General features: G+C 41.6%; 1 protein-coding gene across 3 annotated transcripts in view; it reads right to left on the reverse strand.

The window, feature by feature from the left end:
* Positions 1-14,196: 14,196 nt before the first annotated feature.
* Positions 14,197-26,940, reverse strand: part of TMEM209 (transmembrane protein 209) — a 28,835-nt gene continuing 16,091 nt past the window's right edge. For 2 of the 3 annotated variants that reach the window (XM_043872798.1, XM_043872797.1), the window contains exons 10-15: positions 25,331-25,456; positions 22,880-22,977; positions 21,787-21,901; positions 21,586-21,683; positions 19,713-19,786; positions 14,197-16,166 (exon numbers count right to left, since the gene is read on the reverse strand). In XM_043872798.1, the coding sequence (XP_043728733.1) occupies positions 16,112-16,166; positions 19,713-19,786; positions 21,586-21,683; positions 21,787-21,901; positions 22,880-22,977; positions 25,331-25,456 (566 nt within the window). In that variant the 3' untranslated portion in view covers positions 14,197-16,111. The remainder of the gene's footprint in view (positions 16,167-19,712; positions 19,787-21,585; positions 21,684-21,786; positions 21,902-22,879; positions 22,978-25,330; positions 25,457-26,940) is intronic. The other variant, XM_043872799.1, reaches the window with a different exon arrangement.

The raw sequence follows: 26,940 nt of genomic DNA on the forward strand, positions 1-26,940 counted from the left end.
ACCTCCAGTTTGTGGTGTCCTACCAGTCAAAGGGGGCAAAGCTTCCAGGGCTGAAGAAAGGAGTCTGAGGGGCAGCGAGGTGAGAGGGCGAAGCTGGCCAAGCAGCGCAAGGCTGCAGTATGTCCTTCAGTGGGGAGATGTCCCCCAAACTGCCGCATCATATACATCCCTTTGGGGAGAGAAGAGCCCAGCCCCTTCCTCACAGTAGCACTTCCAAGAGCAGCCTAAGCCTCAGCCTGAGTTTCAATCCTGCCTTCTTCCTGCTCCCTTAGTCTCTTATTCCCAGGGAATAAGCCATTGCTGGGGCCAGGGGTGGGGGCATGGGAGTTTTTGGGCGGCCTTCCAGTCTCAAAATTCAGGCTTCCTGTCAGTGGTTCCTCAAAAAAAGGGAAAGTCAGCATGAACCACCAACACTCCTTCCCGATCCTGCCTCGATGGTCACCGCTGGGAAGACTGCTCTATCTTTCCTTCACAGATTTAGCTGTAAGTTCCCCCAATGACAGCAGGATGGCCTCCAGAAGAGGCCTGGGAAATCCTGGACTTGGACTTGAGGGAAGAATTCACCCCTTTTCTTGTCTTTTCAACCAGTGTTATCGACTCCCTGCTTTTTAAGACTTTTCCACATTTCTTCCCTGGGAGCCCTCTTGTGGTGCTGTCAGCCCTTCCCAAAGACACCATGTTGGAATTGTGGACCTGGAACAGGGCATAGAGGAGGGCTGGGGTGGGGTGGGGGCAGTGGGATGCAGGAAGCAGATGATACTTTAGATATAAGCTGTTTGGGACCACAGCTTATCTTTGGGTAAACTTTGATCCTAAAGTGTTGCAGTCACTCACTTTTCCCCAGGAGGGAAGTCAAACCCAGATGGTGCCATCCATTTCCCTCACACTCTGGCAAGGTCATTGGAAGGGCCAGCTGGCAGCTTTCTTGTTACTGTAACTATTTAACTCCTTAAAGTTCTACTGATTAAAGTCCTTAAATTTCAAGATGTCAGATAGAAGCCAAGTAATAGAGCCTTTCTGGTTTCCTTTTCATGAGATCAGGATTGGGAGAGGACTCGGACAGAACAGAGGATGGAGACGCTGTTGGCTAGGTGCCCTGGAGTTCGTTGTCCATAGGGCTTGGTGAGCCGTGAATGACTTTCACAGCTCCTCCCTGCAGGGAGTGTTGTCAGTCTCTATTTTCCACAAAGCGCTCATAGTAGTTCTGTATGACTTTGGGCTTCACAGGCTTCAGTTAAAATCTGACTCGGTTAAGAAACCTGCCCAAGGCCACTTAGCTGGTAAGCAGGGGAGTTGGAGCTCTGAATGCAAAACCTAAATGCTTTTGCTATAACATGAGTTAATCTCCAGCTGAAACTGAAGTTCCAATACTTTGACCACCTGGTGCAAAGAGCTGACTCATTGGAAAAGACCCTGATGCTGGGAAGGATTGAAGGCAGGAGGAGAGGGGACAACAGAGGATGAGATGGTTGGATGGCATCAATCACTGACTCAATGGACAAGAGTTTGAGCAAGCTTGGGGAGATGGTGAAGGACAGGGAAACCTGACGTGCTGTAGTCCATGGGGTCACAGAATCAGACACAACTAAGTGACTGAACAACAACAGACTGGGGAGAGGGAGGCTAAGAGCCTGTTAAGACATTTTACCCTGAAAACCTCGAATTCCTCCTGCTCCCCCGGAGGGTTGCCTGGCATATAATCCTGGAGAGAGGCACTGAGGCTGTGCTGCACGCTCCCCCAAATCCTGCTGCCTGGGGTCTAATGGTGGGGTGCAGCTTCAGGTCCTACTCCCTGCAGAAGAGCTCCAGGCAGCCCACCAGCAGTGGGTGCACTGAACCCGGCTCTCAACCCAGGACATGCTGGCTAAGGACAGCCACCTGCTGCCCTGCCCCAGCTGCACCCACATCTGCTCTAGGTCTGTCAGGAGTTGCCTCCTCTCCAACATTCATCTAATGAAGAGGGTGTGGGGGTGCAGACCAAGGGGCTGAGGGGACAGCCTCAGGGAAGAGGACCCCCACGGCCTCTTAAGAGTCTCTCTGCCCTCTTTTTATTTCATAAACAGTTTAGTACCAGCTGTGTACACAGTCCCACATTAGACACACATGCCACACCACAGAAAAGCTATATACCACACCACACACACCTCTCCACATACACCACATGAAATACATACCCCCCTGCAAATCCCAGATATACTAGGGCCCTAGATATACTAGGACCATTCACCCCTGTCCCAGCCTCTAATCCAAGCCACATACCACACCACACACACCTCTCCACATATACCACACAAAATACACAGCACACACACACCACATATACTAGGGCACGCACATGCACACACACACCCCAAATATACCAGGGACACACCACCCCAAATATACCAGGGACACACACCCCAAATACACCGGGGGCGCACACACACACCTCAAATATAGCAAGGACCGACACACATGCACACACACACACCAAATATACCAGGGAGACAGACAGCCCGCCCCCCCCCCCCCCCCCCCCCCAGCCATTCACCCCTGTCCTGGCCTCTAGGCGACGTTGGGGAGTTGGCCGCCCACGCGGTGACGCAGGAGGCAGCAGCACGAGGCCGCTCGCTCTGTCTTTGGAAAGAAAGCGCGTCACTGCCTGTAGCGGCGGGCCTGTTGTTCCCTCCCAAGCAATGCCTTGGGAGGGCCTCTTACCTCAGAGCCGAGATGTATTGATCTCATTTTGCAGACAGAGAAAATGGAGGCGGGGAACGTGAGCGGAAGGTGAAAGCAGTTTCAGAAGCCCCAGCCTCAGAACGGTCCATGCCTCCGCGAGGGACGCAGGAGGAGGGAGGGGACACGCAGGGCCGCGTGCGGGGCCAAGCCCCAGACAGAGGCCGGCAGGCCTGGCCGGCCCTCACCTGCGGGGGCCAGAGACGTGTGGCCTCCTCCTCCTGGCGCCCGCCCCACCCCCAACTCTCCTCAGCAAGGGCAGAGAAGCTTCTGGCAGCAGAGGGGCGAGCATCAGTGACCAGGCCAGGGTGTGAAGAACTCCCTGGTCCTCGAGGAGACATTGGCACGGCTGTGGGCAGGCTAACATCTGGCGCGTGGCAGCCGGGTGACCTCCTGGATCAGGGTGGAGCTGATGCTAGAATAACTCCAGGGCCCAGGAGTGGGGAGAGGCCCTTGCAGACCTTCCTCCCTCCCCCTGGAGGGCAGAGTTCGGGGACAGAAGCGCTCCAGGGCCCCCGGGCAGAGCTGGGCGTCCTGCGGCTTCAGAGGTACGCTCGGCCCTGTGTTTCTGAACAGCCCCTCCCCGTGGGCTCCCTGTCACCCCCGGCCTCGGCCCTTTGCTCTCCCCAACTTTGATGAACCCCAGAGAAGCAGAGCCCAGCGGGGAGGGGCCATCGGCTCTGAAAAGAGAATTCTAGAAACAGGGCCACAGGACGTTCATCTTCCGGGGCTGTGGGGACCAGGGAACCCATGCGATGAGGGACCTGGTGGCATGGGGAGCCACTCACAGCTCTCCAGCCTCCGGGGAAGAGCAATTGTAGGGTTTCTTTACCACAACTCCCCAGGGTGCCAGAAACCTAGTGGACACAGGCCTAGGAGTCATGGGGAGGCAGGGACTGCCTGTGGTGGTGTGACCGTGACTGCCAGCACCTCAGGGTTCGTTAGACCTGGACACTCTCTCCTTCACCCACGGGGTGCAGGTTCTGTCCTTCGGGCCAGAGTGGCGCTGGGAGGGAGCCTGGGGGGACTTCTGCCTCCCTTGAGCTCTTCAGAAACCCTAAGTCCTCAGAGTGTGGGGGGGAAGGGGGCGCGGGGGAGGGACATCAGGCCTGCTCACTAGGAGGGTGTCTGAGGCCAGTGAGGAGGCCCAGAGGCAGAGATGCCTGTGGACTCTGGATCCCAGCCCGGAGCCAGCTCAGACCCCAGGCTCCAGGCCCCACCTCGCTAGGCCCGCAGGAAGCCTGGCACCTCTGCCGGAGCCTGCTGGGCTGCCTGCCACCACGTCTGCACCCGGGAGAGCCCCCAGCCTGCACACGCTGCTCTGGAGACTGGATGCGTGACTCAGTCCCTGCTTTGCTAATCACTCCGCTCTCCTCTCTCGCGTCTCGCACAGCCTTCCTTCCCCTGGAGAAAAGCGTGCCCATCTGACAACTCGCGTGCCTGCTCTCCGTGACGCATTCATCTGTCCTTGCCCCTGCTTCTGCTCTGCGCAGCCCCCACGCTGCCCTCCCCAGCTTGCTGTCTCCTGCTCCAGCCTCCACCAGGATGACTGTCTGTGTGCCCATACCTCACCCCGGCCAGTGTCTGTCAGGGTGAACCCTCTGCTGTGTCAGGCAGCCCTCCTGTAACCTCTCTGCCCACTTAGAGGGGCACAGAACCACCACCAGGAGGTATCTGAGGAGGGAGCGTGGGAACGCAGTCGCCAAGCTCTTCCTTCTCAGGCCAGCCACTCAGCCTTTCCATGACCAGCAGTACCTCCCCTAAAGGGAATCAAGAACAAGGTGACTTTCTGGTTGTTTTTTCTCTGCTTTGACCAGAGCCTGGAAGAGGAGTCTAGCCCAAGAAAGCAGTGGGAAGTCCCAAGACTGTCCAGGGTGCCTCTGACCTGACACCGCAGAGCCTGCCTGATGGGAAAAATGACCCTTCCTGCAGTGCAGTCAGGGCGCCCACGGGGCACAGTGTAGGGGTCAGACTGCTAGAGTGGCTCTGGTACCAGCACCCAACCACATCCCAGACACTCACAGATCCTCTCTGAAAGTGAAAGTAGTGAAAAGTCAGACTCTTTGCAACTCTATGGACAGTCTATTGAATTCTCCAGGCCAGATCACTGGAGTGGGTAGCCTTTCCCTTCTCCAGGGGATCTTCCCAACCCAGGGATTGAACCCAGGTCTCCTGCGTGGCAGGCAGATTCTTTACCAACTGAGCTATAAGGGAAGCCCCAAGATCCTCTCTGGGCTTCTGTAAAATCAAACAGTCCAACTGTTTGATTCCCAAGGCCATTTCTATGTTTTCAGAGCCATGACAAAGAAAAAAAAAAAAGCTCCCCTAAAAGTTGAAGCAGGCTGAAAAGCCAACATTACTTGCCTGTGGGTTTCATGATATATAACAACTCCTTTCTTTTTTTAAAGACTAAATGACTTCACAGGCCTGTGACCTGGGTAGTCATACAGAACCCCACACTTTGAACGGCCCTGTGTTGGGTTTAATGCTCTGTTGTGGCTGTCTTAAAAGTCTTGATAAGTTTTGTACAAGGGCCCCACATTTTTATTTTACAATGGATCCTGCAATTGTGATGCTAATGCTGGCTACAAATACTTAGAATAACTATGGACAAGTCTGAAGTGTTTTTTGTTTTATAGTATTGTGGCATCTGGAATACAGAAATGTTGGACATTTCCTCATTTTCAGTTCCCTGGGGAAGGCAGAGAGGGTGAGGCAATTAAGGAAGCACTTGATGAGAGTTAAATTGTTCAAGGGGACCAGGAGTTCTGTATCCACAGTTACTGTTCTTGGAGTTAGGTGCAGCCAGGGCTCTGGAGATTGATTCAGACATCTCCTGCAGGGAAAGACTACTGCTGTTGCCTGATACCCATTATCTGCTTCTTCTGAAGTGCTAGGATTATTAGCTGGTCATGGCCAGAACAAAAAAAAAAAAACCAAAAACTTTCCCCAGTTTCTTTTGCAGTTAGTTATGTTTGTGTGACTTTTTTTTTTTTTGGCCATGCCATGCAGCATATGGGATCTTAGTTTCCCAACGAGAGATTAAACCTGTGCCCCTTGTATTGGAAACACAGAGTCCCAACCACTGGGCCACCAAGGAAGTCCTGTCCATTTCAGTGGGATGTGTGTGCCACCACCCCATTGGTATGTGTTCTTCTGTAACATCACAGATAAGTTTGAAACTTTTAGACTAGGATCTGAAGAAAAAACACATGCTATTAGTTGTTATCATTTCACAGTAGAAATTTATTTAGGAGCGAATTGATAAATGTGTGTGCTCAGTTGCTCAGTCATGTCTAAATCTTTTCAACTCCATGGACTGTAGCCCGCCAGACTCCTCTGTCCATGGGGTTTCCCAGACAAGACGGAGTGGGTTGCCATTTCCTACTCCAGGGGATCTTCCTGACCCAGGGATCCAACTTGCATCTCCTTCATTGGCAGGCAGATTCTTTACTGTTACCACTGTGCCACCTGGGAAGCCTAATTGATACATAGATGCCCTTTAGTGTATAGTTCCTCAAACAGGAAGATGAGACTGGCATTCCATCTCTAAGGGGGTGCGAATGGAGGGAGCAGATAATAAGTAAAATCTCAGGTATATGCAATGAAGAACTGAGCAGGTGGGGTATGAGGATGGTAAGTGCCAGGGATGTCATTTCAAAGGTAACATGAAAGGGTCTGAGGAGGTGATTTTTGAGGAGAGGGCTAAGTGAAGACAGGGAGGAGCTGTTACAGATAGCTGGGGTAAGAACATTTGGGGGAAAGGGATATAGTCAAATTGTTCTGGCAAAAGTGGAAGTCTCTTGAGATTCAGACTTGTATTTCCAACTATCGGTTGTCATCTCCTTCTCGATGTCCCAATAGCATCTCAAACTCAACATGTTTAAAATTTCTCTTCTGCTCCAAACCAGTTCCTCTTCCTCTGTTTCTGTTAGTGCTACTATCTTCATATCATAACAACCTAAACTGAAATGTTGGCATTGTGTGCACCAGGTTACCAAGTTGTGACCATTTTTCTTCTACAAATGCTCTCCAGTCTTTTCTGCCACCCCTGGCATCCAGGCCCTGGATTACTGCAGCAGCCTCCTCACAGGTCTCCATGCCTGTAACTGCTCCAGCTTCAGAGGAGCCTGGTGGGCTACAGTCCATGCGGTTACAAAAGTTGGACACAATTTAGTGACTAAACTACCACCTCCAAGTGTCTTACGGAGTCGACGTACTATAATTTATAAGACCATCTATCACTGACATTTGATGGGTTTTGTTATAGTCGAGCTATTAATAGACTAGAAAGCTATTTCAAAGTAAAAAGAAATCTTAAGGCTTCTATTCCTAGCACCTAGCTAACTGCTTCAATCAGCATTTGTTGGATGGATGGATAAACAAATGCACACAGTGAACATCCTTAGACATAACTTTTTTTCTGTTGAATATTTTCCCAGCCAAAGAGTGCTAAAAGAGCATTAACATCTTATATAAAATATTTTAATATAAAATTAACATTTTGGGGGGCTTCGCACATTGTGAAGTGAAAGTATTAGTTGCTCAGTCATGTCCAACTCTTTGCGACCCCATGGACTATAGCCCGCCAGCCTCCTCTATCCTTGGGATTTTCCAGGCAAGAATACTAGAGTGGGTTGCCATTCCCTTCTCCAGGGGATCTTCCTGACCCAGGTCTCCTGCATTGCAGGCAGATTCTTTACCGTTTGAGCTATCTGGGAAGCCCTTGCACATTGTGGCAGACTGTATTTTTCAAAAATGGTCACACCGATATATGTCCCATCCCACATGCTATGATGTGGGATATTGCTCCATTGAGAGGTGGAATCTATGTTCTCACCCTTTGAACTGTTCATTTTTTTATACCTGTGTTGATTAACAGAATCAATTCAGTTCAGTTGTTCAGTCGTGTCAGACTCTTTGCGACCCCATGGACTGCAGCATGCCAGGCTTCCCTGTCCATCACCAGCTCCTGGAGCCTACTCAAACTCATGTTTATCACATTGGTGATGCCATCCAACCATCTCATCAACAGAATACAGTGGAAGAAACATGGAACTTTCAAGCCCAGGTTATAAAAGGTAATAGGCTTTGTCTCTATCTCCCCCTCTTTCTTAAGACACTTGCTCTTGGAATTCAGCCACTATGTTATAAGGAAGCCCAAGCCACATGTAGAGTCCACATGTGGGCCTTGTGCCCGCACTCCCAATGATGTCCCCAGTCAATACCCAGAATCAACCACTGAACGTGGGAGTGAACAGCCTTCAGATGATTCAGTCATCCAGCCCCACACACTGTGGAGAAGAGAGAAGCCATCCCCATTGTACCCTATCTGAATTCCTGATCCACAGAGAGAGATACCAATGATTATTGTTTGGGGACAATTTGTTATGCAGCAGAAGTGGCTGAAACACACAGTTAGTCCCATGTTGTGTTCTGAAAGATTTGTAGTAATTTGCAGGTTCACCACAACCTCATGAGCCCTGGTATGTGGCCTCTTTGTGGGCATTGACCTCAAAGTCTGCAAATCTCATCTCTGTTTCTCATCTGTAAGCTCCTTGAGGGGATACATCACTGCATTTTTATTCTTAGTTCTTAGCAGGCACTTGGTAAATGTTTATCCATTTGTACATTTGTTAGAAGTATACATAACTAGGGTATGCATTGTCCTGTCCACAGAGTCTGACTGTGTAGTAGACTGAAGCTATCTTTGTTTCCTCATTAGAGAAAGCAGATTCTAGAGAAGTGGCTCAGAGAACACATGCTCTAGTCCAATTACACACAAGCTTAGAGGAAACTATGCGGTGTGTCAGGGAATGGGCTAATGGTATCCACTCTGATAATGGATCGGAGTGTTCCCAGCCCTTACAGCTGCTCCTAATACGGCTCCAGCTGTAAGGGCCTGCACGATGCCACCAATTTTGCTTTCTAGTGAGAAACTACCAGCAGATACATATCTAGATGGTATTTCTCCCACCGCCATGCCTCCTCTTTACTACTGAATCAATTTTCATAGAGCCCAGCACAAAGGAATGCATGAAAATGTAGAGCAGGCCCTCTGCCTTTCCTTCTACAAGTTTAGATCCACTGCCAGTTGCCAGCTTCTTGCTTCCTCTCTTCTCTGCCACATTTCCACTCTCCAGCCAGAGAGCTCTCTGTATGTCCTCTCCCTTTGAAACTGTTCAGTTGTACCTATGTTGATCAACAGAACGCAGTGGAAGAAACACAGAACTTTCAAGCCCAGGTTGTAAAAAGTAATATGCTCTGCCTCTACCTGCTCCCTTTTTTCTCAGGATACTTGCCCTTGGAATTCAGCCACTATGTTATGAGGAAGCCCAGGTCACATGTAGAGGCCACGTGTGGGCCTTCTGCCTGCTTTCCCAATGATGGTCTTTAGCATAGAAAGCACACTTATAAAAAATTCCAGTCAAAAAAATAAATGATTGCTTTTCAAGTGAATTCTGTCTACTTAACCCAATTATTAATTCAACAAATATTTACTGAACACCTGACATGCACCTGCCCTCAAGAACGATAAGGAAGTCACAGTCTAACAGAAGCTTATCATTCATAGGAGTTCTGTCCAATCAAGAGACTTGCAGTTTTCCTTGGGTACTTGTTCTAGCATAGCCCCACTATTACAGGTGCCAGGTCAGGGTCAAGAGGGCAAGTCAGCCTGGGGTTGGTTGAGTGGAGAGGTAGGATGTGTGGGAAAATAAGAGTTGTGAGGTGGGAAATAGAGGAGAGTGAAAAAAACTGGATTAAAACTCAACATTCAAAAAACTAAGATCATGTCATCCGGTCCCATCACTTCATGGCAAATAGATGGGGAAACAATGGAAACTGACAGACTATTTTCTTGGGCTCCAAAATCACTGTGGACGGTGATTGCAGTCATGAAATTAAAAGATGTTTGCTCCTTGGAAGAAAAGCAGTGACAGACCTAGACAGTGTATGAAAAAGCAGAGACATTACTTTGCCTACAAATGTCTGTATAGTCAAAGTTATGATTTTTCCAGTAGTCATGTATGGATATGAGAGCTGGAAATGAGCTCTTTGGCGGATATAAGCACCAAAGAATTGATGCTTTTGAACTGTGGTGCTGGAGAAAACTCTTGAGAGTCCCTTGGACAGCACAGAGATCAAACCAATCAATCCTAAAGGAAATCAACCCTGAATATTCACTGGAAGGACTGATGATGAAGCCAAAGCTCCAGTACTTTGGCCACCTGATGCTCATTAGAAAAGACCCTGATGCTGGGAAAGATTGAAGGCAGGAGAAGGGAATGAGATGGTTGGATGGCATCACTGACTCAGTGGACGTGAGTTTGAGCGAACTCCGGGAGATGGTGATAGACTGGGAAGCCAGGTGTGCTGGAGTCCCTGGGGTCGCAGAGAGTCAGACACGACTGAGTGACTGAACAACAATGAGTTAGGAAAAAGTAGCAACTTAGATACAGTAGTTTAAATGAAAAATCATTTCTCTGGCTACACAGAAAAACACCTAGTGTTTTATTGAAGAGACACTGTATGTTAGGATGTGGACTTTGCCTCCAGGTTCTAGCCAAGGCACTTGGTCTAAGTGGAGTCTAACCACCACTTTAAGGCAGTGAACTCCAGGAATTCTCAAGATGGCATAAAAAAACTTTAAAGAATTCATGCAGAGCACTTAACTGGAAGCAGAGCATTGTACTGAATTTATTTTTAATGTTGGTTAACTAACTTGAGATGGAAGCTGTAAAACACCTTTTCAAACCACCAGGTTTGGGGACTGATGGCTTTAGTACAGACTCCCTTCTGCCAAGTCTCACTTTGACAAGTTAACGGGACTACTCCTCTGCCCCTCAGGGTGTCCAGTGGATGATACCCTCCCCATTAGGAACAAAAGGGGTCTTTCTTTGGAGTTGCAGCTCAGCCAGTTAATGCCTGTATTCCTGGCCAAAACTATCACAGAGCTCCTGGTTCCAGTCTACACACCATGTATTTGAGGAAGAATCATGCCTGGCTTTGGCTTCTGAAAAAACAAATTTTGCCCCCAACAGAGCAGATCACCACCTTCTGACTTTCTTCCTGTGGGATGCAGTTCATGAAAGCAGAGTCTGATTCAGGGTTGTTATTTTTTCCTTCTAGTTTAGAAATGGTAAAGGAGGGAGACAGTGTTTTTTCTTGGTAGACCAGAAAGCCCAGTCTTCAAGATACAAGGGCATTACTGTCTCTGATTGGGGAATGGCCAGGTCTGGGGTCGGGGAAGCAAATAGGGAGCAGGAGGCAGATACAGCTGGGGTAGGACAGTAGGGTTGGGTGTGAGTGTGTCAAGGTATGAAGATCTATATACATCTCAGCACAGTCCAGGAATGATAGGGTTGCTTTACAATGCCAAAACAGCCATTTCCTAGTTTTATATTAATGTTATTCTGAAGACTTTTTCATTAAAAAAAAAAAGTACTTATTTGGCCATGTCAGGTCTTAGTTGAGGAATGCAGGATCTTCGATCTTCATTGCAGTATGTGGGATCTAGTGCCCTGACCAGGCATTGAACTCGGACTCCCTGCATTGGGAGCACAGAGTCTCAGCCACTGGACCACCAGGGAAATCCCCTGAAAGACTTTTAAAGTCCGTTTTTTCCCTTACCCTAAAGTACACTGATTATTTTCATTCAGCTTCTCAGTGATCACTCGGTATGAATATCTTTCTTATGCCCAGAAATCAGTGTAAAAGGTTAACTGCCCTGCCCCAACAGTGACAGAGTTCAGTCCTCCCCAAGTCTCAGCTGGTTCAAGCCAGTGGCTCTTCTAGCCAGATGGACTGTGGAATATTCAATTTGCTTTGGGGGCATGAAAGGATTTAGTTATAACTTTACCTTTCATCCTTAGCAGTGCCTGAGATTGTTTGCATGTTGACTTTGCTGTGGAATATCTCTGGGGTCACTGCTGTCCTGGGTAAACAGGATTCTGGGCACACATGAGGTTGTTCTCTATACCTATCCTGCCGTATTGGACTCTTCTTCCTAAGGCTGACTGAGGTGCCACCCTCCATAGAATCCATAACCTATTCCCCGGGCCAGTGCAGTTCATTCGGTGTGGAAATGGAATTACTGATGACCATTCAGGGATCAAATTAGAGACGTGGCTCAGAGCTAATGCCTAACAATCCTGCAGTCTCAGCAGAAAGCCACTGGCATACACAGTGAGACGCGGCAATGTCACTGGGGCCTAAGAAGCACAGGTGCTGATTGTGCAAACTGCGCTCACTCCAAGCGGCCAGACAACCACCTGTTCCCCCCGCCCCCTCCCAGATCCTTCCCAAAAGGCTTGTTGCTGGAGATCCCAGCCCTCTGCTGCTTGGCCCTATCTATAACCTGGGGAGTGCTGTGGCTGAAGACACCTGGGCAGATGGCTGGGCCGCTGACCTCTCCCAGCTCCTCACAGTGGACCCTGTAGCATCTGGGCCAGTGTGCTGCTGTTAAGTGCAACGGCCTCACACCAGATCATTAAGGAAGATTCCCCAAGAGTACACGGAATTGGCTGTGTGTTTTCCTAACGCCTACACTTTTTAGGCAGTGTCCCCTCTACAGCTCTTCAGGCCTGAGAAATGTTTCCTCCTTCTTAGTGTTACAGGCTTCCTTGGTGGATGAAATGGCAAGAGTCCACCTGTAATTCAGGAGACCCTGGGTTTGATCCAGGAAGATCCCTTGGAAAAGAAAATGACAACCCACTCCAGTATTCTTGCCTGGAGAATTCCATGGACAGTAGAGCCTAGCAGGCTACAGTCTGGCTGCAAAAGGAAAGCCAGTGCTCCTTGCTGCTCAAAAGATATCCTTTGAAAAGAACTCAAGCCTTTCCCAAAAGGTAGCTTTCAGTTCAGTTCAGTCGCTCAGTTGTGTCCGACTCTTTGCGACCCCATGAATTGCAGCACGCCAGGCCTCCCTGTCCATCACCAACTCCCGGACTTTACTCGAACTCATTTCCATCGAGTCGGTGATGCCATCCAGCCATCTCATCCTCTGTCGTCCTTCTCCTCCTGCCCCCGTCCTTCCCAGCATCAGGGTCTTTTCCAGTGAGTCAACTCTTTGCATGAGGTGGCTGAAGTATTGCTTTAGCCATCGTCAAACTCGGCCTGAACAGCAGCACGGCTCAGACCAGTGGAACACTGGATGAGACAAGCTACGAGAACCCACCAAGACTAAAAGTCACTTCTGGATTCACTCATATAGCTGCTGAGTGCCAAAAAAGGGGGAAAGACCTAATCACTTTGGAGGAGAAATTAATGCCAGCTGCAGCGGTCAGGATCAACTCCCCCAAAAAGTAGGTTTAATTAGAGCAAAGTCTCAAGGGAAGGGCAGAGGGGGAGGGGACATCCCCAGAGATCAGAAGAGCAGGAGGTACATGTGCAGAGAGCTCAGCAAGGAGCAGCCTACATTGGCTAAAGCCAAGGATCCAGGTGGATAAGGCTAGCCTGGGGCCACACTGTGGAGGGCTTTAAATGTCAGGCCAAGGAATTTACCAGAACAAAACTGATCAAACAGGTGTTTTAGGAAAATGAATTTGAGGAGGACATGCAGGATGAATTGGAAAATCTGGAAGCATGGCAACAATTAGGAAGCTGTGAGATTAATTAGGCTGTTGTAGTAGTCCTATGTGAGTTGATAAGGATATAAATGAGCATAGTGGCAGCAGAGATGGAAAGGGACAGCTGCAAGAGACATTGTTAAGAAAGAATGGGTGAGATTGCTGCCTGATTGGACTGGGGACCCAGGGAGCTCAAGGAATCAAGATGAAAGCAGAGTTTTTGAGTGTGGGCGACTAGTAGGACAATGAACAGAGAAAGGGATATGAGAAGAGGGAGCTGTTTCAGTACATATGAATTCAGTGCCACACATGAAGAATGTGCAGGATATCCAAGTGGAAATGTCTGACAGGTCACAGGAAATTTAACACTAGAGCTCAGGAGAGACAGTTATGGTTGGTGATGAACTTGGGAATCAAGTGCAGAGTAAGTCATAGAATGAATGAGACCTTTAAGGAAAAGCATAAACAGTGAGACAGAGAACCAAAGCCTGACCTTTAAGGAATGCCCTCATTCAAAGGATTTATATATATATTACAAAGCTGAGTTTAGAAGTGCCAACTATATATATGCTGCTTGTCTTCACCATTGAAATATCAGCTTTAAGTGTGTATCTGTTTGAGAAAGCCAAGCAACACAGTATTATGTCACAGTAGGAACTAAATTATAAACACCTAAACATGCTTCTAAAATCTGGCTGAAGAAAAGGCTGATATTCATAAAGAAGAAAGAATGATACAGTGAACATAATCTAGAAGATTAAGTGTATTTGACCCCATAAGGATGAGTCAAGTGAAGAAAAATTTGTGAGAAATATACTATAAATAACATTAGAGAAAATATTATTTACTCAGAAGTACCAAAAAAATTAACATTTGCAATGCAGTATCTTCTTGAAGTATGAATTCAAACTAATTCATTAAAGTATTTTTAATAAAAGCTATAATAAGTATATGTTGGCCGAGACATTTGTGAAGACAAATTAAAATATGAAAGCTACCCAGAGTATAGTAACCCATACCACCCTTAGTAGGCAAACAAAATCTTTCCTTTTTTAACGTGTACCATTAGACTTTATGTGAAATACTTACTATATATTGCATTTTTGACACATAAACTTTAATATAAGAAATGACACATTATCTTTTATTTTTTATAATTGTGAAGTAGATACACAAACTTTTGAAATGGTAGGCTTAGACTGTAACATGTTCTTATATTTAACATGTTTAATTGGTATTTTATCCTAACAAACAAACTTAGCACATATCAAAAGCAGTTATAAGACAGAAACCTCCTTTTTTTGGACTGACTTTTTTCCTTCTGACTTTTTAAAAGCAGGAAAAAGATTTACAAATTATACAAAAGCAGCAGCATATATAACACCGGCATGGGAGTTTTTGAGAAGATACTGGTTTTCCAGGTAAAGCAGTCTCTAATAATATGTCAACCCAGAAAACATATACAGATGCTAGCTAGCCTTAGATATACTACTTATACATTTAAAAAAATAGATGGAGAGTCAAGGAAAACTTACAAACTTGGTAATTTCCTACTCTCCAGATATTTTGAACACATCTAAGAAATTTAAACAGATAAGATAGCATATGATCTTAAAGAACGGAACTCAATATTAGGGAACAGTGAAACTGAGTTATTAAAACCAAGGCAATTGTTTTCTTGATGTCTTCAGCCTCTTGACTAAGACCTAAATAGTTTAATTCTATCAGCTAAATTTAACCCAAGTTGACTTTTTATTTTTCTATTTAGTTTATGGTCTTTTATTCATATCAAGTCTTTGATGTAATTTTACACTCACAGCACATTACAATTCAGACAAGGTGTGTTTCAAGTGCTTAACAGCCTTATGTGGCTGCTGGAATTGAACAGCTCAGGTGTTCAAAGAGACATAAAGAGATGCACGTGCAAGTGTGATTTCAAACCACTTCTTGGTGATAAGAAGCTAAGTTGAAAGGTACCGGGAGAGAGAACAGAGGGCCTGGGGGACTTGGGTGGTGGTGGTGGTGGGAATGGAAAGGGGATGGGGAGGGATAATCCCTTGGGAAAGTAACATTTAGGCAGAACTTATAAGGGTACTGAGGAGGGTCAGAAAGACCAAGAGTGGGGCAGGAATGTCTCAAGCAGTGGGAGTGTGTGGGGGCCACTGAGAGGGCCAGTCTGGCTGGAGCATGGAAGGAGAGAGGTAAGGCAAGACTGGAGTGGAAAGGGCGAGGGCATCACCGAGACCATGTGGCATTTTTCAAACCATGTTCAAAAACTGTGAACTTCATAGACAGCTGACTTTTTAAACATTAATACCATCAAATCTCTTTCAGTAGTATTTTAAAAATATACATGAATTAACATTATTTAGAAGTTTATCTCATTTCTTTAAATCTGGGCCTTGGGCTGATTTGCCAAACACTGGGGAAATACAGACATTTTTGAAAAATGAGCAATTTGCTTGTTTCTTTTTAATTATTTATACTAAATAACTCAACTGAAAAAACAATTTTGTGGGGAACAATCAGGTGAATGATTCTTATTTGATGGTTACAAGGAAGAAGGACTCGAATTAATTAAGGGGTAACTGCACTGTTTTTGCTCAACAAAAATCTGAAGGGTTGTGGTTTTTTCTGAAATGATAACAAATTGAAGGTAATTTTCTTGGTGTAGAATATGTTTCACACTAGCTATTTTTTGTGTACATCTAAAGAGTCTGTAACATGCACATAGTATCTTATATCAGAAGGAGCAGGGACTCAGATGCTTAGATTCAACTTCTGATTCAGTCAAATAAAAGTCCAAATATTTGGAATTAAATTATCCACTACTCTCCAAAAATCCACAAAATATTCACACCAGATAGGCCAAGATTAACTCTCCTAAAAAAAGAAGAAAAAAAAAATTAGTGAAATTGATTGCCAAGCATTTAAGGTCTTTTTTCCCCCCCAAATAACAGGAGTCTTTACAAGGAATACAAGTTTAATTGACATTCAGTGCTTTTCTGCAATCAGTTATGTTATACATGGTTTATCAGGTGAATTCTAGTAACAGTAATTACTTTCTTACCTGTGCTTAAAACCCAAATTTAGAACAGTTTATGGAGTGTTGAAAATTAATTTTTCAGTGGAACTCAAGAACTATTACAACAGATGGAGTTAACAGGACAATTTTAGCAAGTAAGTAAAAGTGTCAATTAAATTTTTTAAAATGGAGATTTAGAGGTGCTAGGCCTCTTAGAGAACTTTACATATTTGATTTCAATTAGGAGTTTTCTAATTATTTGGGATACTTCAGTAAATATGGGTATTACTAATATAGCTTAAATTAAGCCTTACTGCACATAATATAAAGAAAAATCTACTCCAGAGCATAATACAAAAATAATATTCAAAGTAAGAGGGAAGGAGAAGAGGGCCGCAAGAGAACAATGTCTCATCTAACAGGATGACAGTCAAAGGAGCACTACACAGCTCTACTATCTGGAGCTAGAAGAGTTTTAAGCAGTTGCTTTTGGGAGGTGGGCTTGGGGAATACTGGGAATGCCTTATTTCTGTCATGAAATTTTAGCACACTGTAACTTTTAAAATTATGAGTATGTATTAATTTTGATAAAAAATTTTTTTAAATGTACCAAAAATGCCCTTCAAAATTTCATCAACTGTGTTTTCTCAGTTCTCCATATCCTCAACAACATGGCAAATGAGAAATTTCAGTATGATAGGGAAAAAACAAATTTTAATTTTGGCTTGCTTGTAAATGAGACTAAGCCTCTTTTCATGTTTATCAACCATCTGCACAACACTCTTCTATGAAAAAGTCTTTTGTTCATGTCTGACCATTTTCTGTATTTTTCTTTTCTAATTTACGTGCTCTTTATATATGATGGATATTAACTTAGCTTTGCTCTAAGCATTACAATTATTATGCCTTGTCTCAGTTTGTCACTTAGTTTCAAACTTCATTTATGGTGTCTTTTGCTAATCAGGACACTTTACTGTGCAGTCAATTCTGTCTAGATTTTTTTCCTTCTTGGGAGTAAAACATTCATCTCATTCCAGTAACTGCACAAATATGTGGCACTGAATTGATAATGTATTTGTATCAATCTGCTGTATTATGGGCATGATTCCAAGTGGACTATATTTGAGCCACTTGTTTATTTCCTTTATGATGCAGGAGGGCAGTTTTTAACATTTGGTTGTCCTACAATGTATTAAAAAGATCAATCATATTTTAAAAGCTAGTAGTTTCAGTTTTTTTCCCCTGGATTAAAAAAAATTCCAAATAAATAAAACAGATTAGTTTTAGTCTAAAATGTTTCACTTATGTTTCCACATATAAGGGGCTCAGTCAGAGAAGATAAGCACTTTAAGAACTGTATCAATTCTTTTGGGCCTCTGAGTAAATCACTGCCCCACTAAGTACTTTTAAAGATTTTACATTTGTATGTATTTGACAAACTACATATGGCACTCAACATAAGCTTGTATCAATTATTGATTTAGATTTTTAGAGGAAAAGATAAATTTTCAATTAAAATAAAAAATTCACTATTTAAAATACTGCTAAATTAATTCCCCACTTCAAAAAATAGCCTTCCAGAAACATTTTTAAATGAAAATTTACAAAACCACAGCACATTCCATCTTTCTAATATATGTATATCTATAACCAAATGCTGCTAGAAAATTTAGGAAAAAAAGTCTATTTATTAACACAGAAAAATATCCAAGCTATACCATAAGATTAAAAGGCAGCTCACAAGGTAATATGTTTGGGTACAATATATTTTTTAAACAAAATGAAAAATAAAAACAAAATCAACTTTCCCCATAAAGTAACTGGAAAAACATACACCTCAAACTGATAACCCAGTGGATACCTTGAAGGAGTGGCACTGAGAGCAAGCTGATCAGAGGGGAGTTTTCACTTTCTAGTTTATACACTGCTGTATTATTTAAATGTTTCTACATTGAGCATGCGTTATTTTTGTAATTAAAAAATAAAAAAGAACCATGGTAGCAGAGATGCCTGACAAAAACGAGTTTCTAATTTAATCTTTCTTACATTAAAAAAAATACATGCTACAGGAAGCTGATAAATTTCTTAGAAAGCTGTTTATAAATCTCAGTTTATGTCCCCAAAATCTTTGCATCTAATATGTTTAATTAAAGACAGGAGTTTGTCTTTCTCCAGTGCAGTGCTGTCCAACAGAATATAATATATAACCTTAAAAACTAAACAGTAAAAAGAAACAAGTGAAAATAATTTTAATAATATATTTCATTTAACTCAGTATATCCAACATATTATTTCAACATGCAATCAATATACAAAATTATTAACGAGATATTTTACTTTATTATTTGATACTAGGTCTTTAAATTCTAGTCTACGTATTTCACACTATAGTGCATGTCTACATGCTCAGTCATGTCTGACTCTTTGCAACCCTGTGGACTGTTGCCCTCCAGGCTCCTCTGTCCATGAAATTTCCCAGGTAAGAATACTGGAGTGGGTTGCCATCTCCTCCTCCAGGGGATCTTTTACATTGACAGCCCATCTCAACCTAGACTAGTCATGTTTCAAACACTCAATGCCACACACATGTGGCTGGTGGCTGCTGTGTCGGACAGTGCCGTTCTAGAACCTGCATTAAATAGGACACGTAAATAGAACTGAACAGAAACATGCAGATCAGAGCTGAACAGACTGATGCTTTCTATTCAGCTCTTCCCTTTTCATTTTTTTAGGCTCAGGTTACTTAGTGCAGGCAGAGATGCACCGAGAACCCAGATTCTCAGACTTCTAGCCCATGCATTACCAGATTTACCCAGCATTAGCTGGGGTCCATTTACTTCACATACTGTTTTAAAGCACTGAAATTTCAAATCACCAAAATGACAAGACAGCAATTTTGAGTTTACTGTAACAGTATGTGAGCTTCATTACTCAATATTTAGAAGACACAAAGTAAATAGTTTCAACTGACCTTTTTTCCATTCCAATTAACAGTATTATGGAACGGGTGCTGAGTCAGTCTCTTTGGAAGTGTAAATATTTTGCAGAAGGCTCTGTGTCTGAAATGGGATAGCCTGAACAAACAGGACTCCAGCTGGTTTGTTTGTTTTTTTAATTTTAAAGTGGCGAGAGCTGGATATATCCGAATTGTCCCTCTGGGGGACACCACTGTAAAAGCCAATAATGTGGTTGAATTGCCTTTTTATTCATGGGGAAATGGAGGTTCCAGGGAATTAATGGACTTGCTCAAGATGGCAGAACTGGTTAGTGTAAGTGCTGAGCCAATACTAGAAGCCATGTCTTGTATTGTTTAGTCCACAAATCTTTTCAGTATATGATGCTGCCTTCTGCAGAATCCGAACATAAGAAAAACTGTATAAAATAAGTACTTGTCAAATACCTACCCAAGCATTCCTGACTCTTTGGTTTTTATAATGTAGAGGAACATCAACAATGTATGAAACATATTATTTCGGCCCTGGAACAAAGGAAAAGACCCAGCAAGATTTAAACCAAACCAAAATAAAAATTCAGTCTGAGAGGTAAGTGCGGATCCTATCAATTTATATTCTACTAATTCAGAATTCCATGTAATTCAGGCTTTCATTCATTCATTAAATGAAGTGCCTACTTTTGTGCTATAAGTGGGACTTCTGTGGTGAATAAATCAGAGAGGATCCATGTAATCAAGGAGCTTAAAGTCTAGCAGAAGGAAAGGCAGACAGGAAACTCAGAACTAACATGTGATGAATGTTCTGAGAGAGGAGGAGGTGCAGGGTGCCATGGGAACAAATACATAAAAACCAGAGCAGTGAAGCAATGCCTCCCTGAGAAGAGATATTTTTAAGTTGAGACCTGAAAGATAAGCAGAAATAAACATACTGGGAAGTTCACACAAGGGGAGCAGCATTTAAGGACTGGATGCGAGATACTCTGAAGTCAGTACCCCTATATCCTACACACAAAACACTATCCCCAAAATTAACAGCTTAAACAAAAGTGTTGAGATTAAAAAACCTTTAATCACACTTTAAAATACATTATGGGGACTTCCCTGGTGGTCCAGTGGCTAAGACTCTGCACTCCAAGTGCAGGAGACCCAGGTTTCATCCCTGGTCAGGGGACTAGATCCCACATGCTGCAACAAAGACCCAACTCACCCAAATAAATAAATATTAAAAAAATAAATAAAATAAAATACATTATGATATATAACAGTATAAGTAATATATTAAATGTAAATTTATTTTATCTACAAGGGACAAGGCAGCATTTTGCTAGCACTAAAATCAAACTATTAATAGCTCCTGATTTAGATTTTCAGTTTATTGATTAACTTATACCTGTCCACTCTGATTTAAGTATTTTGACTAAAATATCTTTAGGATATATGATTTTTAAAGACAGTGTTTCTTTAAATGGCCTAAATTATTTACACTTACAAAGCTGAAACATTAAACTTAAAAAAAAAATGAAATATCCTCTCCTGGGTATCTGACAGAATGAAGGATACAATTTATGATTTAGTCTACATAAAATTTCTTTAGTAAAGATGCTGGTAACAAAATAACCACAAAGGTCATCAACAGAACTGATGTTTATAGTTAAGAGTAAAATGCCTGGATAGAAGTGTAAACTGGTACAATAAAATTTTTCATATAAGAATTTGATAATATATTTTAACAGCCTTGAAAATATTCTATTACCTAGAATTCCACTTTTGGACTTTGAGCTAAAAAATTACCCAAAATACAGACAGTCATATGCATAAAGGTATTTATGACAATGAAGGATTAGAAACATCCAAAATATCCAACTGTGGGGAGTGACTGGTTGCATAAATTATATCTTTATTATGAAGTTTTAAAATAGTCATTAAAAAGTGTTTTTATGAAGACTTTTAAAGTCATGGAAAATTATGTTATAATGTTAATTTTTTAAAGGCTATAACACTATACAAATATGATTTCAACCCATAAAAAAGTGCAAAGAAAGACCAAAATGAAATTAAAAAAAAAAAAAGAACAAAAAAAACCCCACCAAATAGTAACGGCTTCCTCTAAGTAATGGAATGAATTTTTCTTCCTTTTCTTCATACTTTTCCAAATTAAGTATATATTACTTTCAGAATTTAAAAAAAAAATGGGATATAAAAATAGCACTTTCCCCCTAACTTAAGAAGTTTACCTATTTCATAAAGAGAATCTAATTTTAAAAGAAATATCAAAGCAAGTCATCCATGACATTAGTAATAACAACTGCTATATTTAGAAGTACCTTTGGAAGATTGTAGACATGACGCTGGTAGATTAGCTCATAATGGGGAGGGTTGATAGCACTCTGATAAATGCAGAAAACATTCTCATTTGTCACATCTGTAAAGGAAAATAGGCTACATTAAAAAACGAACGAAAAGCCCCCACTATATTATTTCATGTGAAAAGCTCAACTCATTCTTTTAGGAGAGGTTGTTTATACCTGGTTTATTTGGTGTCTGAACAAAGTGCTGAGAAGTAAATGTTTTTCCATCAGGATATTTAGGATGTGGAGGTAATCTGGAATCAAGGTAGGTGCAAAATACATGCATGATGATCTGAAGACAAGGAAATAATTTTTCAAAGTCAGCATGAAAACCTATGTGTAGTACTTTTCAAACATCTGTTTATAATGATTGCAAATTTTAAATTTTTCCCCAGAGAAAGAATTAGCAAAAATGCTTTCAAGTGGTTATATTTGTAAGATGAAATCTATAAAATGAAAAGATAAAAGACATTCCTACTTTTGTGTTAAGTGGATTATTCACCCTCATATAGTTAATTAACAGCAAAATCAAGATAAAATACACATATATTCAACTCTTGAGTATCAGCATTTAAAACTTCATTTTCACATGCAAGAGTCATTTAAAAAAAACAAACATAATTTTGAGAAACATTTAAATGCTGAAAACTTTATAGTCTTTGATCTCATAAATCTAATTCTAGGAATCTTTCTTAAAGTCATAACCCCAAATTAAAAAGAAACATACATTATGTTACTCCCGACAGTATTTAAGATAGAAAAACAAAAATCCCCCCTGCCACTACATATTTCCAAAACTTTTAGGTCAGTTAAATGACAGTGAGTAATAATGCAAATACTTAAACACACTGAAAAGTGAAAAAAAGCAGGACACAAATTTTACGATTACATCTATCATAAAAACATTAAAAATAGCACAATCTAAGTAAGGAAAAAACAAGAAAATACACCAAAATATTAACAGTGGTTGGGTTAAGATGCCAGTACAATTTTAATTTTTTATTTCTACTTAATTTCTAAAGTTTTTTTATTTAAAAACATTTTTTTCAATTTTTTTTTTCCCCTTTTTCAGCCACGGCATGCAGCTTGCAGATCTTAGTTCCCTGACCAGGGATTGAACCTGGGCTTACAGCAGTGAAAGCAGTGAGTCCTAACCACTGGACCACCAGGGAATTCCTTGTAAGTTCTTTTAATGCTTATTTTATAATGGAAAAATAAACCCATAACAAAAATGTCAAACTGAGAAAACAAAATAAAACTGAGGACTTACAGCAGAATCAGTGGGCAGGTCTGTATCCCACTTTCGACCTTTAAAGTCTCCACCTCTATTCCATCGAAATGAGCTCATACAGCCTCCCTGAGAAAGTTCTGTAGCAACAGAGGTGAAATTAAAAAGGCTAAGAATGTATAAGAAAGAAGGAGAAACAGGCTAAGGGGTTACAACAAGGAAAGCATGTCATCTTAAAAACCCAATCAAAACATTAAAACAAAGAAATACACAATGTAAAAAATTAATTTAAATAGCACCATGAAGAAAGAATAAGATAAATCCAATGTAAGACATGATTACTGTTCTGGATTCTTAAAAAGGCAATGTCACACGGGGGAAAAAAAGTTGGCAGAACTGTTTTAGACAAAGAGACCAAAAAAAGAGAAAGCAACACAATGTAATGTGTGAACATAAACTATTCCAGTTAGAAAAAAAAGGGGTATATAACAGTCTCTGGACAAATGGGAAATCTGAATATAAACTGGATTATCAGATACAGAAATATTCATTCTTAAGGTCTGATAATTGTATTATGGTTATGTAGAATGTTCTTACTTTTAGGAACTCATGTGCTGAGAAGTAATGATGTCCACAATGTTAGAGCAAAAAAATATGTGTGTGTATATGTAAAATGCATGTGTATGTATATATAGAGAGAATCAAATATGGTAAAAGGATGGTAATTGTTCAATCTAGAAGCCCCATATAAATGTGCACTGTGTTTTTTAAACATTTTTGTATACTTGACATATATATATACACACACACACTCTGTATATATGTGCACACATACATCTTTTTTTTGATGTATAAATATCCTGTTAGTATGAGGCAAAGTGAAGAGTTAGTCACTCAGTTGTGCCCAACTCTTTGCAACCCCATGGACTGTAGCCTGTCAGACTTTTTCATCCATGGGATTTTCCAGGCAACACTACAGTGGGTTGCCATTTCCTCCTCCAGGGGATCTTCCCAAACCAGGGATCAAACCTGGGTCTCCCTACACTGGCAGGCGGATTCTTCATCACTGCGCCGCCTGGCTATGTATATAAGCTATATACTTCATAAGATAAAAATATGAGGTGTGATCACTGTAGTTCTCTTTTTAAAAGGCCTTATCTTCTTCTACAGATACATATCAAGATCCTTGCATATAATCTGATGATGACATATAGAACTGGCCTCAAATAATGCAGGAAGGGAGGATATAGATGGGAATATGGAAAGGGTAAGGGCTGCACAGGGACTGATGGCTGCTAGAACTGGGTGCTAGGTATAAGAAGGCTGAGCAGACTCCTGTGTCTAGTTTTAAATATGTTTTAATTCTCCTTATACAAAACATTTCTGGGGCGAAGGAGAGGGTGGGATGAATTGAGAGAGCAGCACTGACATACACTACCATGTGTAAGACAGCTAGCTGGTGGGAAGCTGAGGCACAGCGTGGGGAGCTCAGCTCGGTGCTCTGGGATGACCCAGAGGGCTGGGACTTGGGGGCAGTGGTGGGAGAGAGGCTCCCGAGGGAGGGGAGGATATATGTATACATGTATGGGGGAAACTAACACAACATTATAAAGCAATAATACTAAAAAAAAAAAGTCATGATAAATGTTTATTCCTGAACCCTAGTCTAAACCTAGAATACAGAAGGGGCAACATAACGCTTGCAAATTAAGATTTATGATAAATCTAAAAAGTGAAATAATATCTCTAAAACTTGTTTTAGTGATGAGACCATTTTACAGAGTATCCAAATAAATGTAGGGAGGCATAAACAGAGTATGTGGGGGTATAAGGGAGGCTAAATATCCTGATTCTCAAGTTAGTCTATTGAGAAGATTGTGTACGTGTATATACACGCACATGCACTCAGTCATGTCTGACTCTTTGAGACTTCACAGACTGCAGCCTGCCAGGCTCCTCTGTCTACGGGATTTTACTGGAGAATACTGGAGTGGGTTGCCATTCTCTCCTCCAGGGGATCTTCCCAACCCAGGAAAATAACCAGGATTATTTTCCTCAAACAATCAGACTATAACAGAAATATAAAGAAGCAACATATTACACATGACTTACAAAAACTGAAAGAAATAAGATCAGCAAATAAAAGAATGTCATTGTGGCATCCATTCTTGGTGGTTTAAGAATAGAAAATGAATGAAATATTCATGTAAGCCCATTTAGTTCATATTTAAGTTTCCCTATATAGGACAAAATTATTACTGTATTCAAGGATAACTACATTATTTTGACCATTTTTAAGCATATGAAATATAAAACCCCAAAGTTGTCCAAGTATTAGTCTTAATGAAGCCATAATGTGTATTTATAAAGTAAGATCATACTTAGTGATACTTAATAATGAAAAAAAATTTCTTTCCCATGTTACCTTTATTTATAAAATTTCAAAGTAGTGAAACAGTTCTCATTTTTTTCCCTCTTCAAATCAATAATTACCTTTGATCCTTTCAAACAAGTATTCCTGATTTGGAGTGAGGTCTAGATATTGCACGATTGTATTCAGAGTTGGAATGAGTGGAGCTTTGACTAAAGCAGCCTGTTTCAAGCTAGTAATACTAGCCTCTGTTAAAATTAAAACACACAGGACACACAGGTTATTCTTCATGTGGACCTTCAAAAAAACTTCAAATGCTCTTCCCTGAATAGACGTTGAAGGAATAAATAAAAGCAATGACAGTTTATCTTAACAACCTGCATCATCTACTTTACCTACAATTTACTTGACCATTTCTGGCAAGGTGGCAGCTATATAAACAACTAATACACAGGAGATTCTTGCAGGGTATATATATTAATAAAAAGATACACAATAGCTTTCAAAATCAGATTGAGTTAAAAGATGTCTATTATGCCACTGACAAGTGAACACTTTATGACAGTGATTTCTCTCATTTCATGAAAGACTACTATCCAAAGAAATTAATAAACCAACAGAAAGTTTCAAAATGTCCAACCTTACTATACAATGTTGAGAAAAGAGGCTTTCTTATAGGTGACATTATTGCTAGAATATAAATTGGTTTAAGCTTTTTGAAGGATTATGTACAAAGGCTTAATACATTTATACCTATTGAACTTACAACTTCACCTCTCAGAAATTATCCTAAAGAAGTAATTATAAATGTACACAAATATTTAAGTAAAAGGACATTTACTCACAGCACTATTAGTAACATTAAGGGGAAAAATCTTTAAATGACAAAAGATCAGTTAAATACAATATATTACATTAAAAAAAAAGAAATATAAACTAGCCATAAAAACAGTACTGGAAAAAAAAAATAGTACTGGAGAATAAATACTTAACAAAAAGAAAAAGTGGAGGGAAAAAAGGAGGTATGACTTCAATTCAATTAAAAATATATACACATATGTATTATTTGCTCAACTCCCAAATACATACTTTTCACATTGTAATGTTCTTAAATTATGATATAACATACAACTGATACATACAGTATCATAGTATCTTTCTCCAAAAAAGAATACACGACTGTGACTAAAACTCACTGATTTTCCATGTTTTTTTTTTTTTTTAAATTTACGGACAATTGCTTTACAGAATTTTGTTGCTTTCTGCCAAATAAAAACATGAAATCAGCCATAGGTATACATATGTCCCCTCCCTCTTGAAAGATCTTTCTACGAAAACTAAAACTGAACAGTTTTCATGATTAAAGTAAAAAACAAAACAAGAAAACAACTGACTGATTGTGGTTATCTCCTGAAGTACAATCACAGGTAATATTCTTTGTGTATTTCTATGTTGTTGTTTAGTTGCTAAGTCGTGTCCAACTCTTTTGTGACCCCATGGACTGTAGCCCACCAGACTCCTCTGTCCATGGGATTTCCCAGGCAAGAATACCGGAGTGGGTTGCCATTTCCTTCTCCAGGGGATGTTCCCAAACCAGGGATTGAACCTACACTGGCAGGTGGATTCTTTACCACCCGGAAAGCCCACTTTCCAAATTTTCTACAGTGAACATACACATGTTGTTTTTGCAGTGATAAAACAATGCTGTTCTTTTCCAAAAAGCATATCACAC

This window comes from Cervus elaphus, chromosome 18, assembly GCF_910594005.1.
Source record: "Cervus elaphus chromosome 18, mCerEla1.1, whole genome shotgun sequence".
Classification (NCBI taxonomy): Eukaryota; Metazoa; Chordata; class Mammalia; order Artiodactyla; family Cervidae; genus Cervus; species Cervus elaphus.